Raw genomic sequence first — 14,904 nt, 5'->3', positions numbered from 1 at the left:
TGTGTGCTGCTCTGGTTCGCCAGAAGCGGCTTAGTCATGCTGGCCACATGACCCGGAAGCTGTCCTTGGCCAATAAAGCGAGATGAGCGCCGCAACCCCAGAGTCGGCTGTGACTGGACCTAATGCTCAGGGGTCCCTTTACCTTTACCTATAGGAACATAGGAAGTTCCCTTATGTTGCCTTATATATCAGGCCATTTGTTCATTTAGCTCAGCATTGTCTGCACTGACTGACAGCAGTTCTTCAGGGTTCCAGGCGAGGTCAGCCCTACCTTGAACCTGAGACCTTCTTCACGAAAAGCAGATGATCTGTGACTGAGCTTACAGCCCTTCCCTCTCTTATTTACAATGATACACTGATGGGGAAAGGCACACCTGGCAAATGATGCCAAGGCACCTAGCTATTAACAGCGCAGGAGAAGCACCATTCTGGAGAAGCATGATCTAGGTCACTTGACGGTGCCTAATCAAGCATTATAGTGTTATCCTTCTGTCTTTCAGTCAGAACTTGTACAAATACTAGAAGTGCCATGAGGTTGCTGTGGGAAACAACTTCTGCTAAGGCAAGCCATCCTCACTCAGGTTGTAGCATGTAGTGAGACTGTCACCATCCTGTTTCGAGTGTTTACGTCCCCACTGCATATTTCTGGCATTTGGAGGGATCAGTAAACCCGGATCCATGTGGGAAATGCTTCTTTGTGTTGCATTCAAGGCAGGGAACATATCTTGAAGGAAGGACACTTTGGTGGCATTGTCAGATTTTTAAATGTGTGTGTGTAATATATATATATGATTTATATATAATATATAAAAATATATAAAATAAAATAAAATCTACCACAGTGGCTCTCTCCCTTAGAATGCTAAGAAGTTGGCTTTTCATCATTAAAATGTGAATATTTTCTTGTTGAAAATGGTGGCTATATAAATATGTAGGAAATCTCTTAGGTATTTTAGAATCAAGCCATTAAATCCTTTTTGGTTATTGTGAATATAATCAATGTTGTTATTTCTTTACCTTTTCTAAATGATGTCTTACCTTATTCTAGGATTATGTTGGGCCATTCTTTTACATATACTTACAAAATGTTAAATATGTATAACATAAAATGCCATCTGTTTTGATTATAGAGTGGGAATTGTTGCATTGAGCGTTAAAGTGCTTTGATGGCAGACTGAATGCTGGAGTTTAGTTTTAAAATGTAACAATATTGCTTATTATAGGGAAACTGCATGCCCTTGGCATCACTGATAGGAGACCCAGACACTGTTTGTTAATTTTTAATGTTAGTACTTTCTCTGTTTGTGGTGGTGGTGGGGAAGTGCTGTTGAATTGTCTCAGTCATTTGTGTGTGTGTTTTCATTAATCAACTAGTGTATGCTTTCCCCATTGCTCTTTATTTTAATGAAATCTGTGAATGATTTGTCAGACAGCAGTGATCTCATCAGTAATGTGTCAGAATTAAATCCATTTAGCAGATTACATGGACATTATTTTTATTGTATCAATTTGTTCTTTCAAAGTAGTGTTGCCGCTGCAAACACGTGTATCTCTTTCAAACTAGATTGTTAAAATGTAAACAGTACAATTTGTTTTCTCAAACTGAAGCAGAACAAATAAGCTGTTGTTTGTACCTGCTAGCTTTATACAGTGGTACCTCAGGTTAAGTACTTAATTCGTTCCGGAGGTCCGTACTTAACCTGAAACTGTTCTTAACCCAAAGCACCACTTTAGCTAATGGGGCCTCCTGCTGCCGCCGGAGCATGATTTCTGTTCTCATCCTGAAGCAAAGTTCTTAACCTGAGGTAATATTTCTGGGTTAGCGGAGTCTGTAACCTGAAGCGTATGTAACCTGAAGTGTATGTAACCCGAGGTACCACTGTATTTAAATCTATGCTTTTAGTTCAGCACTGGGAAATATGACACCAACCAGATGTTGCTGAACTACAACTCCCATCATCCTCAAACCAGCATGGCTGATAACAAGGAATTATGGGAATTGTAGTCTAACACCTGCAGATTCCCCATCCATGCTTTGGAGAAACTGCTGATGAGCTGAAGGAAACTAATCTAAAGCCTACCAAAAAAACATTCTGTTTACACTATTACTACAAAAATCTCTGAACTCATGCCACTTATTTACATCTCTGATCAGTTTCATTCAATGAATGCATCAGGGGTTGAAGGGAACTGATAGCTCAGTCAGTAGAGCATGGGACTCAATCTCAGGGCTGTTTAGGCCTCACATTGGGTGAAATATTCCTGCATTGCAGGGGGTTGGATTAGATTATCCTCATGGTCCCTTCCAACTTTGATTCTATGAAAGACACATATCTATTTGATTTTGAGTATGCCCCCAATGGTTGGTTTTGAACTGGACTCCTATAGTAACCCCAGCAAGAACTTCCATGGGAATGGGTTCCATAGTTGAACTATCTGTACTGAATCTTCCAATATTCAACTTCCTTGGGTGCCCATGAATTCTCACATTATGAGTGAGGAAGAAAAACTTTTGTCACTCCACTTTCTCCATGCCATGCACAATTTTATAAACTTCAACCATGTCACCTTATACTCACCTTTTCCCTCAACTAATGCTGCCACCTTTCCATATATGGGAGTTTCTCCCTCTCCTTCATCGTTTTGGTTGCCTTTTTCTGGCAGTTGCCTCCCTGTGGTGGCAGAATCTGTGCTGGATTAGGACAGGGGTAGGCAACCGAAGGCCTAGGGGTTGGATGCAGCCCAATCGCCTTCTAAATCTGGCCCACAGACGGTCCAGGAATCTGCGTGTTTTTACATGAGTAGAATGTGTGCTTTTATTTAAAAAGCATCTCTGGGTTATTTGTGAGGCATAGGAATTTGTTCATTATTTTTTTCAAAATATAGTCTGGCCCACCACATGCTGGACTGGCCCATGTCTGAAAAAGGTTGCTGACCCCTGGATTAGGACATAGGTTTATACCTGGGCATCCCTTCATTGTCGCAAGGAGAATAGGGAATGTAGTAGTTGTTGTTGGCCTTTATTATCATACGTTTAAACAGTAAAATCATACAAAGTCCTCCAAATACATTAACAATCCAAACACAAATAATATATAAAAAAACTAGATAGCCCCATTGAATAAATCAGGCAACTTTAGATGTAGCTTTAAGAATCTCGAGGGAATGTAGTTACAAGTGGTTCCTTGCTCCATGGATTGTGCAACAGGGACTTGCTTTGGAACAGGGCTGAATGCAAATGATTTCATTCTGAGGCACATCCATTCTGAAGCAGGTTAGAGAGGCTTCCCACAATTTCTTACTGTAAGTGCTTTGCTATGGAGATGGCAATGATGTAGTGTCAGTACTGAGAGTGCCCCTCCTGTTATGCTCTTTTAAAACCTGTGCTCCAGCCCTTCGGCCCCAAGGATTTCCCCCTTCCTACCCTTCTGTTTTATTCAACCTCACCAGGGCTTCAGCTCACAGAAATCCTACAATTAAAACAAAAAACTGCAAGCCCAATACCCTTGCACTATCCGGGAATGCAGATGTCTCTGCAGATGTCTCCCACCTGGAAAGAGGGCCTTTGTTCAAAAGGCCTTCAGTTAAGAAACCGGTGGTATGTTTATCATTATTTTGTTAACTTAGATCTCATCCTACTTCCTGCAAATGCAATTTAGCACATTGTTGTTTGACATCATGAAATAAGCATTGGTTATGTTTTCCCCACCCTAGTATTTGTTTGAGTTGGTTTTATTTCTTTTAAGTTTTATGCTGGACTTCCTTCATGTCACTCTTGACATGTCCCAGGACTGACATGTTTTTCATCTTCAGGGGGAAATACCCACTCTCCAAGCATTCCCAGTTGTCCTGTACATGCCATTTCCATTGAAAAGTCCTGTCATAGGTTTGTAGTACTCATAGGACAGGGTGGTAGACCTGCAGGTCTCTGTCTGCCTCAATAGCCAGATGGAGTGTGCGGAGGGGGAAACTGGGAGGAAAGTCAAAATGGATGGAAGAATGGGAGTGGAGAAACCTGAAGCAAGCAATTAAGATTTCTGGCAAGAGTGATCTGTTCCTCCCTCAGCAGCTCTGCAAGACAGTGCTTTGAAAGGGATTCTGCAAGATGTCAAAATCTAGATAGCAATAGAATGCACTGACATGAGGGAAGATGTCCTAGGATGTTTGCAAAGAGAAGAGCACAGAATCATTTTTGCATATAGAATGATGCTTGTCCCAAATGTCACAAATTAGTTGACTTGAGGACTTTGACATCATATCGTTTTGGAGAGCTAACAGGTATCTTCTCAGAGTGCTCTCTGACCTTTTTTCTCTTTTTTTCCAAATGGAAAATGAGGGAGTTAAATTAACAACCCTGGAGTATCTTGGCAATTAGTGAAGAGGATTTCATCCGCTCACCCTCATCATTTTCTCACACTTTGGGACAGGCAGGATATTTTTAATTTGCAACCGTTATTTCAATCTGTCATAAAAATAATTCTATAAAAAATTGCTTTCGTTCCAATTATACAGGAACTCTAAGCTGTGTTTTTATTTCCATCTATAAGTTAATGTAAAGCCTACCTCAATAAATGGAAGGGAGAAACACATACACACTCAGAAAATCTGAGTGTGATATTCAGTTTGTTGATATTTAATGGTAAGCTATTCACTAGCACTGAAAAATACATTAAGCAGGGCAAAATATGACATCTTGAAGTATCTGGGGAGAAGAAGACATTTAACATTTCTCTTGGATGTATTTTCCTTACTGTGAATTAGAGTTCTCTAATTCCCCACCCCCATTTTCTGATGTGGAGCTGGATTTTGACAGAAGTAGTTTTTTCTTAACAGATTATTTGCTTGGTGGTAATGGTGGCCAGCTGACTTTTGGTTTTAGTGACATGTAATGCAGCTGCCTTAGACCATAGCTGGACATTTAATTGTGGCTGGAATTCTTCACTCCCCAGGCTGAGAGGCCCAAGGTCATCTGATGTGTTTTGTGGCTGATTGAAGGTTTGAATCTTGGTCTCCCAAATCCTGGTTCAACGCTCTAGCCCAGGCATAGGCAAACGTGGCCCTTCAGATGTTTTGAGACTACAATTCCCACCATCCCTGATCCTCCCATAGGGATGATGGGAGTTGTAGTCCCAGAATATCTGGAAGGCCAAGTTTTCCTATGCCTGCTCTTGCCACTACACTCTAGGGCTCAACTTGCTCTTTCTTTAGATCAAAGTACTACCAACCTGGTGCCCTCTAGATGTTGGAAAGTAATTGAACCTTTGTACAGACAACTCCCAATTTACGTGGGGATTACATTATGAGGCACCATGTGGTTACATGAAATCACACATATATGAAACACCATTGGAAAAGCCTGCAAACATGCTGTAAACCTCTTGAAACCATTGAAAAACCCTTAAAAAATCAGCAGCACTTACTGGATACCAAACTCCACCACAATCACTCCCTCCAAACCTCCTTGTTCAAACTCCAACTCCTTTAGGCTTCAATGTTCAGTGCAAAGGCTCCTGGGATTGCACTTGCAGAGGCTTGTGGGATTGCTAGATACTGTTTTTGTACAGTGGTGCCCCGCAAGACGAATGCCTCGCAAGACGGAAAACCCGCTAGACGAAAGGGTTTTCCGTTTTTGAGCTGCTTCGCAAGACGAATTTCCGTATGGGCTTGCTTTGCAAGACGAAAACGTCTTGCGAGTGTTCCGATTTTTTTTCGCTCCCCCCCTTTTTCTAAGCCGCTAATAGCCTTTTAGCCGCTAAGCCTTTAATAGCCGCTAATCCGCTAAATCGCTAATAGCGCTAAGCCGCTAAGCCGCTAATAGGGTTGCTTTGCAAGACGAAAAAACCGCTAGACGAAGAGACTCGCGGAATGGATTATTTTCGTCTTGCGAGGCACCACTGTACCTTTTTTGCCCTTTCTGGGCTGTTTTAGGGCAGTTTCCACCATTTAAAAAGTCGCTTCCAGGTTTGATGCAATGGATGCTTGCGCGTCAATTGGTTGTTGCCTGTAGTTGCAACATTTCTCTCTCACTTGTGAATATTCACCCCTCTGCCAGTTCTAACTGGACAGTTGCCTGGATCCATTTTCCCTGTAAGCTTTTTATTCTTATCTTATGTTGTGAACCTGTAATGTTAATACTGCTGAGTGTGTTACTTTGTTTTTATCAGTTTCCGTGAATGAATTTATTTATTTTTTTAAATGATGTGCAGTGTGGAAAAGTTTGCTTTGTACATGTTAATCACACCATTCCAGATCTTTTTTTCTTTCTTGAATTTTGATTTTTTTAAACAGTTTGTAAGCAGCCCAGAGGACTTGGTTGATGTGCGATATATACATGCAACAAATAAAATAAGAAAGGAGGAGCTAGTGGATTTGTTTCAGTATGCAGAAGTGTTGTGCTGTAGTTTATTTATTTATTAATTATTTAAACTTAGGCTGCAGGATTAAAACAAGAAAGCATTCTTGGGGTGGGAGCTTTGGATATGGCATAGATGTTGATGCACTGCTAAAGAGGGAGATTGCCAGTGTGACAGCATATATGCCATCCGAAGACCTCATGGTGCACCCTTGGAAACGTCTGCAGTGCTGGCTATGTGTGTCAAGGGTGGCAGAAGATTTGCAGAATCCTAAGTCTTCTGGTCCCAAAGTGAGCCCTCAGTGAAACCAGCCTTGGAGCTGGTGTACTTAATTCCCTTCCATCCATTGCAGTGGGGGCCAAAAAGAGAAGTGGTGGTAAAGAACAGAACCCAAAAAAGTGAAGGGAAAGGTACCCACCATACCCACTCACTGGGTATGGCAAAGCAGAAGAATCTCTTCCATTCATGGAGTAATTTAACCTCCATGTACACTGCTTAACTATATCTGCACCTTGCACTTAACGAGTAAATTAAGCAGGACGTGCAATAAAATGGTTCAAGCATTAATCTAAAAATAAACATCTCACCAGGAGTGCTACTATAAATATAAGCATCACTGAGGCTGAACTGTTCAAACTGATATTTGTTTGATGATTACCTTGCCATTCCATCCCGCCCCCTTTGTTTGAGTGTCATTCTATAATGAGCACGGAGTTTTCTATGTGGAGAGTAGAAGCCTACACAATTATGGTTCATGTTGACAAGTTAGAACTTTTGTTTTGTTATTAACAGGTTTGGCAAACATCGAAAAGATGACAAGATTGAGAAAATAAAAGTGCAGGAAGCTGTTACTTCAGAAGAGGAGAGAATACGAATGAAGCAAGAACAGGAGAGGTAGACTTGGTCTTTTGCTTAAATCTTGATAGAGATTTTTTTTTTTTTTACGTTTGGTAATTTACATTCCACTGGAGTTCATTTTTAGTCAAATGACTCAGATACAAATATGTTTGTAGAGCTCATGTAACTAATGGGAGAAAGCAGAATATATATTGGACATCAGCTAGGATAATTTGACTATATTCAGAGGCTGTTATAGCAACCAGGCATCTGTTTCATGATTTGTCATCCCCACTCCCCCTTCTTTACAGGGGCAACTGGAGTAATAAGTACACCTGTGCTAGAATTGATTGTCTAGACACTTTCAAAAACATTAATATTTATATGGAATTGGAATAAATTTTGTATCTTTTCCTGAAAACATTTGCGTATCTACTTTTGTTGATTTTACACTGTGTCTTCAATTGAATTTGAAACTCCTCGCTGGAAATAAATATTGTCACTGGAGATCAACCTTTTCCTGTTGTCCTGTAGTGTTGTGTAGATTAAATAGCTGGGTATAAAATAACCAGTGAGTACTCCTTGCTAGAGTATTTCCCCCTCAAATTTAAGATCTTCATTCTTTTATATAATTACTTATGTCAAATTCCATCTGTATAAGCCCTGTTTTCCAGTAACCAACCAAAAGCATCCCCATGCACCTAGCTAATGCATACTTCCCCAACTTTTCAGTGCAGTTATTCACACAGAAAGAAATGTGTGCCTGGAATAACCTGTAATTGCACTGGATAAGGAGGCTTATATGAGGCAGGAGCTATGCGTGTATACAGCGCTGCTCCCATGTGCATAATGGACATCTGGACCAGAGTTCCTAGATACAATCATGCACCAAATAACATTAATTTAATTCTCATAAATGCTTATATCTGAACGCAGGCCTGCAATTCCAGTCTGTCACTTCCAGAGCACTACAAAATCACATTGAAGTCAATTAACTTGATTAGCTTTATGATGCAACAGTTGATTCTAAATTGCTGCCACTATTCCTACAACATTTTACTTTGCAGTGAAGTTAAACACTAACAACGATGGCTATTTATAATTTGAAAAAAATATTAATAGAAAATAGGTCGCTGACTAATTGCAGCGTGCTGCAGTATTGATGTTAATGAAGCTATTCCAGTTTAGATTGCATGTTGAACTGTAGTTGGATCCCTTTTTTAATTTGCGTCATTAAATTACCTTGGAATACAAATATGCGCATAATTTTATAAGCAGGACTACACATGTCTACGCATTTCATTGTGGTTTTTTTATCAGAAAACTCTTAGTACTTTACACTGGATGTCCGCCAGCAGTTTTGAAAATTCTTCCCAGTATAAAGTCGTTTCTTGGGCTGGGACCCAGAGAGGCCTCTATGTACATGAGGGGTGGGCATCGTTTGCATCTGACAGCAGCCCTTGTGCCTCATAGGGTGCTGTCCTAGAGCTTAAACTTTTAGCAAGCTGCCAGTCTTCGGGGAGGCTTTTCAGGGGAAATAGAAACTGACGGGGGAAATATGGCAAGACACATTCCCCTCCTTTTCTGTTAGCATGGCTTCAAATGTTACAAAAAAAGAAAGGAGGGAACCTGATAAAGCAACAGAAGAAGTTTGCTTCTCATGGCTTTCTAATGCAGGCACGAATATGCATGCTTTTTTTATTTCTGATTCTGGAAATATAAATTGGGCTAATTGTAAACATACCCTCAACAGTAAAATTAGATTCATGTCCTCAGTTTAAAGCAGAGGTGGGGGAATCTGTGGTTCTCCAGATGTTGCTAAGCTGCAACTCTCATCGTTCCTCACCGTGGCTGATTGGAGTTGCGGAGTTTAATAGCATCTATGTTCCCTAGCCCTATATTTAAAGAGAGAGATCTTGATAGCCAATCCCTGGTAAGGATCACTACCTTGTACCTTTATTCCTACTATTGTGTAAACCCAAGGAACAGAAGCAATAATCCATCATAACACATATTTTAATAAGTGATGGTATATTTGTTGTGCACTGTATTTATTATGCACTAATGTAACATATGAACTTAATGGCACATCTCTCAAGAACATTTCACAAACTTGGATTATGCTCAAGCTAGGTATGATCATGCCATAAGCATGTGATTCCCCCCCCCCAAAAAAAATACTTCACTCATACGTTACTGTCAGGGGTTTAGGAGCAGAGGCACGGGCAAGGGAGGAAACAGAGAGCGAAGGGGAGGAGGCAGAAGAAAAGATGAGTGATGACGACGACCCGAGATCTCCTAGTCTTTCTAGTGAATCAGAGGATTCACAGAAAGGAGCACCAGTGGCCAGGGCAAGGGGGGCACCCCAGGAAGATAGAGCCAGAGGGGACTCAGGGGGGAGCAGCTGGAAATCGGGACCAGCGTCACCGCCAGGAAGCAGGGAAGAGGAAGGGAGCCAGGGGGGAAGCGCTGGCAGCTCACCACAGGAGGGAGGGCATGAGTCAGGAGTGGCCACACCTCCATCGGGGAGCGAAGAAACGGTTAAGAGGAAAGTGGAAGGTTGGGCGCGCGCGCCAAGTTCAAATGCAGAGGAAGGCGGCGCAGTAAGCAGCCCCGAAAGGGAACCAGGTCCTAAAGCCCGGCGCAAGGAGGCAGGAGGGTCCGGGTCAGCGTCAGAAGAATCCCGGAAGGAAGAAGCCCCGGGGGGTAGAGGGACCCAGAGGAGGACAGTCAGGCGGAAAAGGTGGAGCAAGGCTAGGATATTAAGTTGGTGCACACGGGGCGGAGACTCAGACGGAGCTTCGCCGATCTAGCTACTAGACGTAGAGTTTGCGCGCAGCAGCGTGAGAATGGAAACTGTAATTCAATAAAGACTTTTACTTAATGATCGCTGGCTAGCGTGATCCTCTGTGAGCTAGGATCTTCAAGCAGCTCTGACAGTAAGCTCCGTCTCCCCATTGTGGGCATCTACAGCCTCGAGGAGGGGAGAGAAACAGGTGCCTACTAGCGAGCTCACGAACGGCAGACGACATGACGGCTGAGCAGCAGATAGAGGACCTCAGAAAAGCAGTGGCACAACTGAACGCCGAGGTTCTCGCATCCAGGAAGAGAGAGGAGGAGGCAGCTGCCGCCTGCAGGGATCTCCAGGTCAGGTTAGACGTGCTGACAAAGCAGACACCCCGGCAGGAGGGAATTGGGTTGGCGAGACGGACAGGCGGGCTGGTCTCTCACTTCGATGGGAACCTGCAACAGTATCCCAACTTTAGAGCCGACGTACTGTGCGCACTGCAACTGCTGCATAAAGACTTTAGAGATGAACAAGAGAGAGTGGGGTTCATCATGTCCCATCTGCATGGGGATGCGAAAGCATGGCTACGCAATTTATGGAGAGATAATGATCCGGCGCTCCAGAATGCGGATGCCTTTATTAAAGCGATGGATGGGTGCTTTTTATCAAGTATTGACGTGGATCTTGCACGGAAGGAGGTGCATGGGCTGAGACAAGGGAGGGCCAGCGTCAGGCAGTATCATGCCCGCTTTTTCGCCTTGGTCAGTGCCCTGGAATGGGACAGAGATTCGGCTCCTGTAAGAGACCTCTTTTGGGAGGGGCTGCACAACTCGATTAAAGATGAGATCGCGAGGGGGGAGAGACCCCGAACCACCCAGGAGGTCGTTCAGAGGGCACTGGCAGTGGGGGTGAGGCTGGAAGGACGTCCGTGGAGCAAGGACGAAGGGCGTGGAGGGCGCGAACCAGCCGGGGGCCCCTCCTTCCTTCCCAGAGAAGCAGCGCGGGCGCAATCCACGCCTCCGCCAGGAGGAGGAGCCGAACCTATGGAGGTTGGAGGTGCAAGGGCTCAGTCAGCAACCAGAGCCCTAGCACCGGCAGCAGTGAAAGCGAAGCCTCCTAGAGGGAACAGGAAGTGTTACGTCTGTGAGGAACCAGGGCATATGGCAAAAGAGTGTCCCCAGAGGCCCCACAAGCTCACTGCAGCCTCAGCAATGGTGACTGCAGCAACGCAGCAAGGAGGACCACAGCAGGGAAACGACGCAGTCTGGCTGGAGGAAGAGGCACTGGGGCCCAGCCAGACGTGTTAGTGACGCAGTCCCCAGAGATTTTACAGCCCGTGAACCCCCTCCCGCCCAAACCAGTAGTGAGGCTCACAGCATCTCTCCAGCTGCCCAATGGAATCACCATAGACGTGCCAATCACCATTGACTCAGGCAGCAATGCGGACTTTATAGGGCAGGACTTTGTCGACAGGCACGCTGTGCAGTTGCTGCCGGCCACACTGCCCCTGCAGGTTGTCACGGTGGATGGCAGGGAGCTGCTCGGGGGGCAAGTGGTGAAGCAGACGCCACCAATGGTGATGCGACTTGGGAATCACAGAGAAATCATCAGCTTCAACGTCACTCAACTATCTGACACGCCCGTTGTATTGGGCATGAGTTGGCTGGACAAGCACAGCCCAACGATGGCTTGGTACCAGAGGCAGCTGACCTTCGGCTCTTCCTTTTGTGCTGAACACTGCATCGTGCCCAGGCAGGAAGGAGAGGAAGAGGAGTCACAGCTGCTGCTAGGCACGCTGCAAGCGATTCCCCACAAGTACGCTGAATTTTTGGAAGTTTTCTGCGAGAAGGAGGCAGACAGGCTACCCCCTCACAGACCATATGACTGCAAAATTGACCTGCTGCCGGGGGCGGCGCTGCCTAAAGGGAGACTGTATTCCATGTCAGAGGACGAACTGCAAGAACTCAAGGAGTTCATTGATCATAATTTGCAGCGCGGCTTCATCCGGGAGTCCAAGGCAGTGGGGGGCAGTCCCGTATTCTTTGTTAAGAAGCGGGACACGCCCCAAAAGAGACTCGTAGTGGATTACAGGATTTTGAACAGTGTGACTAGGCCATCGGACTTCCCCATGCCCCGAATTGACGACCTCCTCGCAAAGGTACGGAAGGGCAGAGTGTTCACCAAGTTGGACCTGCGGGGGGCGTACAACCTCATTCGCATGCGGGAGGGTGATGAGTGGAAGACAGCCATGTTCACGCCACTGGGGACCTACGAATATAGAGTTATGCCTTTTGGATTGCAAAATGGCTCCCACGTTTTTCAAGCATTTATGCATCACGTGTTGGCGGGACTTCTCTACAAGACGTGCGTCTGTTTCTTAGATGACATCCTGATCTTTTCGGAGTCGCAGCAGGAGCATGACAAACACGTCAAGGAAGTGCTGAGCAGGCTAAAGCAACATAGGCTCTACGCCAAGCTGGAGAAGTGCCAATTTGACGTGCCGGAGGTGGATTTTCTGGGCTACAAGCTGTCTGACAAGGGGCTCGCCATGGACAGCGCCAAGGTTCGAGCGGTGTTGGATTGGAAGAGCCCGCGCAACCGGAAGGAGGTCCAACGGTTTGTCGGCTTTGCGAACTTCTATCGCAAGTTTATCAAGGGCTTCGCGATGCAGACGGCGGCCATCACTGACACGCTTAGCTCCAAGAAAAAGAAGTTCATTTGGACAGAGCAGGCGGAGCAGTCCTTTCAGGCACTCAAGCGTCTCTTCGCGTCGGAAGAGCAGCTGCTTCATGTCAACCCCAGCAAGCCGATGAGGGTGGAGACAGACGCTTCGGACAGAGCCGTGGGGGCGGTCCTGCTGCAGAAAAACCCGCAGGGGGTGTGGCGACCGGGAGCGTTTTACTCCAGGAAGCTCAGCAAGTCCGAGCAGAACTACACCATCTGGGACAGGGAGTTGCTGGCCATTCACGCAGCGTTCAAGGCGTGGAGGCACTTTCTGATCGGCGCCAAGCACACGGTGCAGGTTTGCACGGACCACAAGAATCTAGAGCACTGGCGCACGGCACAGTTCCTGAACCAGAGGCAGATACGTTGGGCTGAGTTCTTTGCGAACTTCGACTTCCGAATAGAGTATGTCCCGGGGGACACCAACATCATGGCAGACGCTCTCTCCCGTAAGCCACAGTATCTGGAGGACGCAACACCAGCGGCCGCCATGCACATCTTCGCACCGACAGTGTGGGCGTGCGCCGCGGCGACCGTGGACCTAGAGGCGGTGCGACGAGCGTTGCAGGGGGACTCCTTCGCACAAGCAAAGATGGCAGAGGTGCAAAGGGGCAAGGCAGCGGCCGACGGTTTCCAGCTAAGAGATGGATTGCTCATCCGTAAAGGGGCCATCTACGTGCCGGGAGACGAACTTCGAGCCAAGGTGCTGCAGCAGCTGCACGACGCGCCCACGGCCGGGCACTTTGGCAAGGAGAAGACGGTGGAATTAGTAGCCAGGGATTTCTGGTGGCCTGGAATGAGAGGGGAGGTCGCAGACTACGTGGCGAGGTGTGACACCTGCCAGAGGGCCAAACCAGTGCACAAACCGCCGGCCGGACTGTTGGAACCGCTGCAAACTCCGGTCGAACCTTGGGAAAGGGTGGCCCTGGACTTTGTCACGGATCTGCCCAGCTCAAGGGGCAAGACGGCAGTGCTGGTGGTGGTGGACCTGTTTTCCAAGATGGCGCATTTCATTCCGTGTGCTAAGGTGGCCACGGCGGAGCAAACCGCCAAACTGTTCATAGACCACGTGTTCAAGGTTCACGGTCTGCCACGGTCTATTCTGTCCGACCGGGGGCGGCAGTTCATCTCGAATTTCTGGCAGAAGCTGATGGGCTTTCTGAACGTCAAGATCAACCTGGCGTCGGCGAGACACCCGCAGACCAACGGGCAAGCGGAGCGGGTCAATGCCATCATGCAGCAGTACCTGAGATGTTATGCAAATCAACAGCCTGCGACGTGGGTGGATTACCTGCCGCTTGCCGAGTTCGCCTACAACAACACGAAGCACGTGTCCACGGGGGTCACGCCGTTCTTCGCCAACAACGGGAGGCACCCCAGAACCTTCCTGGGACTGGAAAGAATGGGGGAGGGGGAGCCGCAGACAGCAGATGCGTTCGCGTCGGAGCTGCAGGAAGTCCACGATCAGCTGAGGCGCCACCTGGAGCTGGCCAAGCACGCATACAAGGTACAAGCAGACAAGCACAGAAGGGTTGGAGAAGAGCTCCACGTGGGAGACTGGGTTTGGTTAGCAGCCCACGCAGTGCCGGCCAGGTCGTTGGCCAAGAAGAAACTAGGGCATAAACAACTGGGGCCCTACCAAGTCGAAGAGCAGGTCAACCCGGTAGCTTTCAGACTGGCACTTCCGGAGGGTTCCAGAATGCATCCGGTATTCCACAGATCGGTGCTCACTCCCTACAAGGCACCGCACAGGTTCCAGGAACCCGGAACGGCGCCGAGTCCGGCCAGAGACAGAACAGGGCACGCGGGAGTGGCACAGAAGGAGCGCATCAACGAAGTCACGGAGATTTTGGACTCCAGATGGGGGGAAGAGGGGGTAGAATACTTTCTCGCCAAGGAGGGCACCCCGGCCAGTGCGAACAGCTGGGTGCCGGGCTACGCCTTAGACGAACCTCTGCTCAAAGACGAGTTTCATGCCCTCTTCCCACATAGACCTATGCCAGCAGACTTTTTCGACGACTGGCTTTTCACGCCCACGCTTTCGGCCAGCACGTTCCGGGGGTTCGACTCGGACGAGGAACCGACACGAGACGTCCGTTCCCCGGAGGGGTCACCCTCGGGATCCGCCTCAGAACCCTCGTATTGGTGGGACGATAGGCCAGAGGAGCAGTTCCGCAGAAAGTGGCTGGAATGCTCAGGACG

General features: G+C 46.8%; 1 protein-coding gene across 3 annotated transcripts in view; it reads left to right on the top strand.

Moving 5' to 3' along the window:
* Nucleotides 1–14,904, top strand: part of PARD3 (par-3 family cell polarity regulator) — a 549,815-nt gene that overhangs the window by 410,722 nt on the left and 124,189 nt on the right. For all 3 annotated transcript variants that reach the window (XM_081163479.1, XM_081163478.1, XM_081163477.1), the window contains one exon: nt 7,146–7,247. In XM_081163479.1, the coding sequence (XP_081019605.1) occupies nt 7,146–7,247 (102 nt within the window). The remainder of the gene's footprint in view (nt 1–7,145; nt 7,248–14,904) is intronic.

This window comes from Podarcis bocagei (assembly GCF_964188305.1).
Source record: "Podarcis bocagei genome assembly, chromosome: 12".
Lineage (NCBI taxonomy): Eukaryota > Metazoa > Chordata > Lepidosauria > Squamata > Lacertidae > Podarcis > Podarcis bocagei.
The sequence above is the reverse complement of the archived record's forward strand: the minus strand, read 5'-3'. Positions and strand labels throughout refer to the sequence as shown.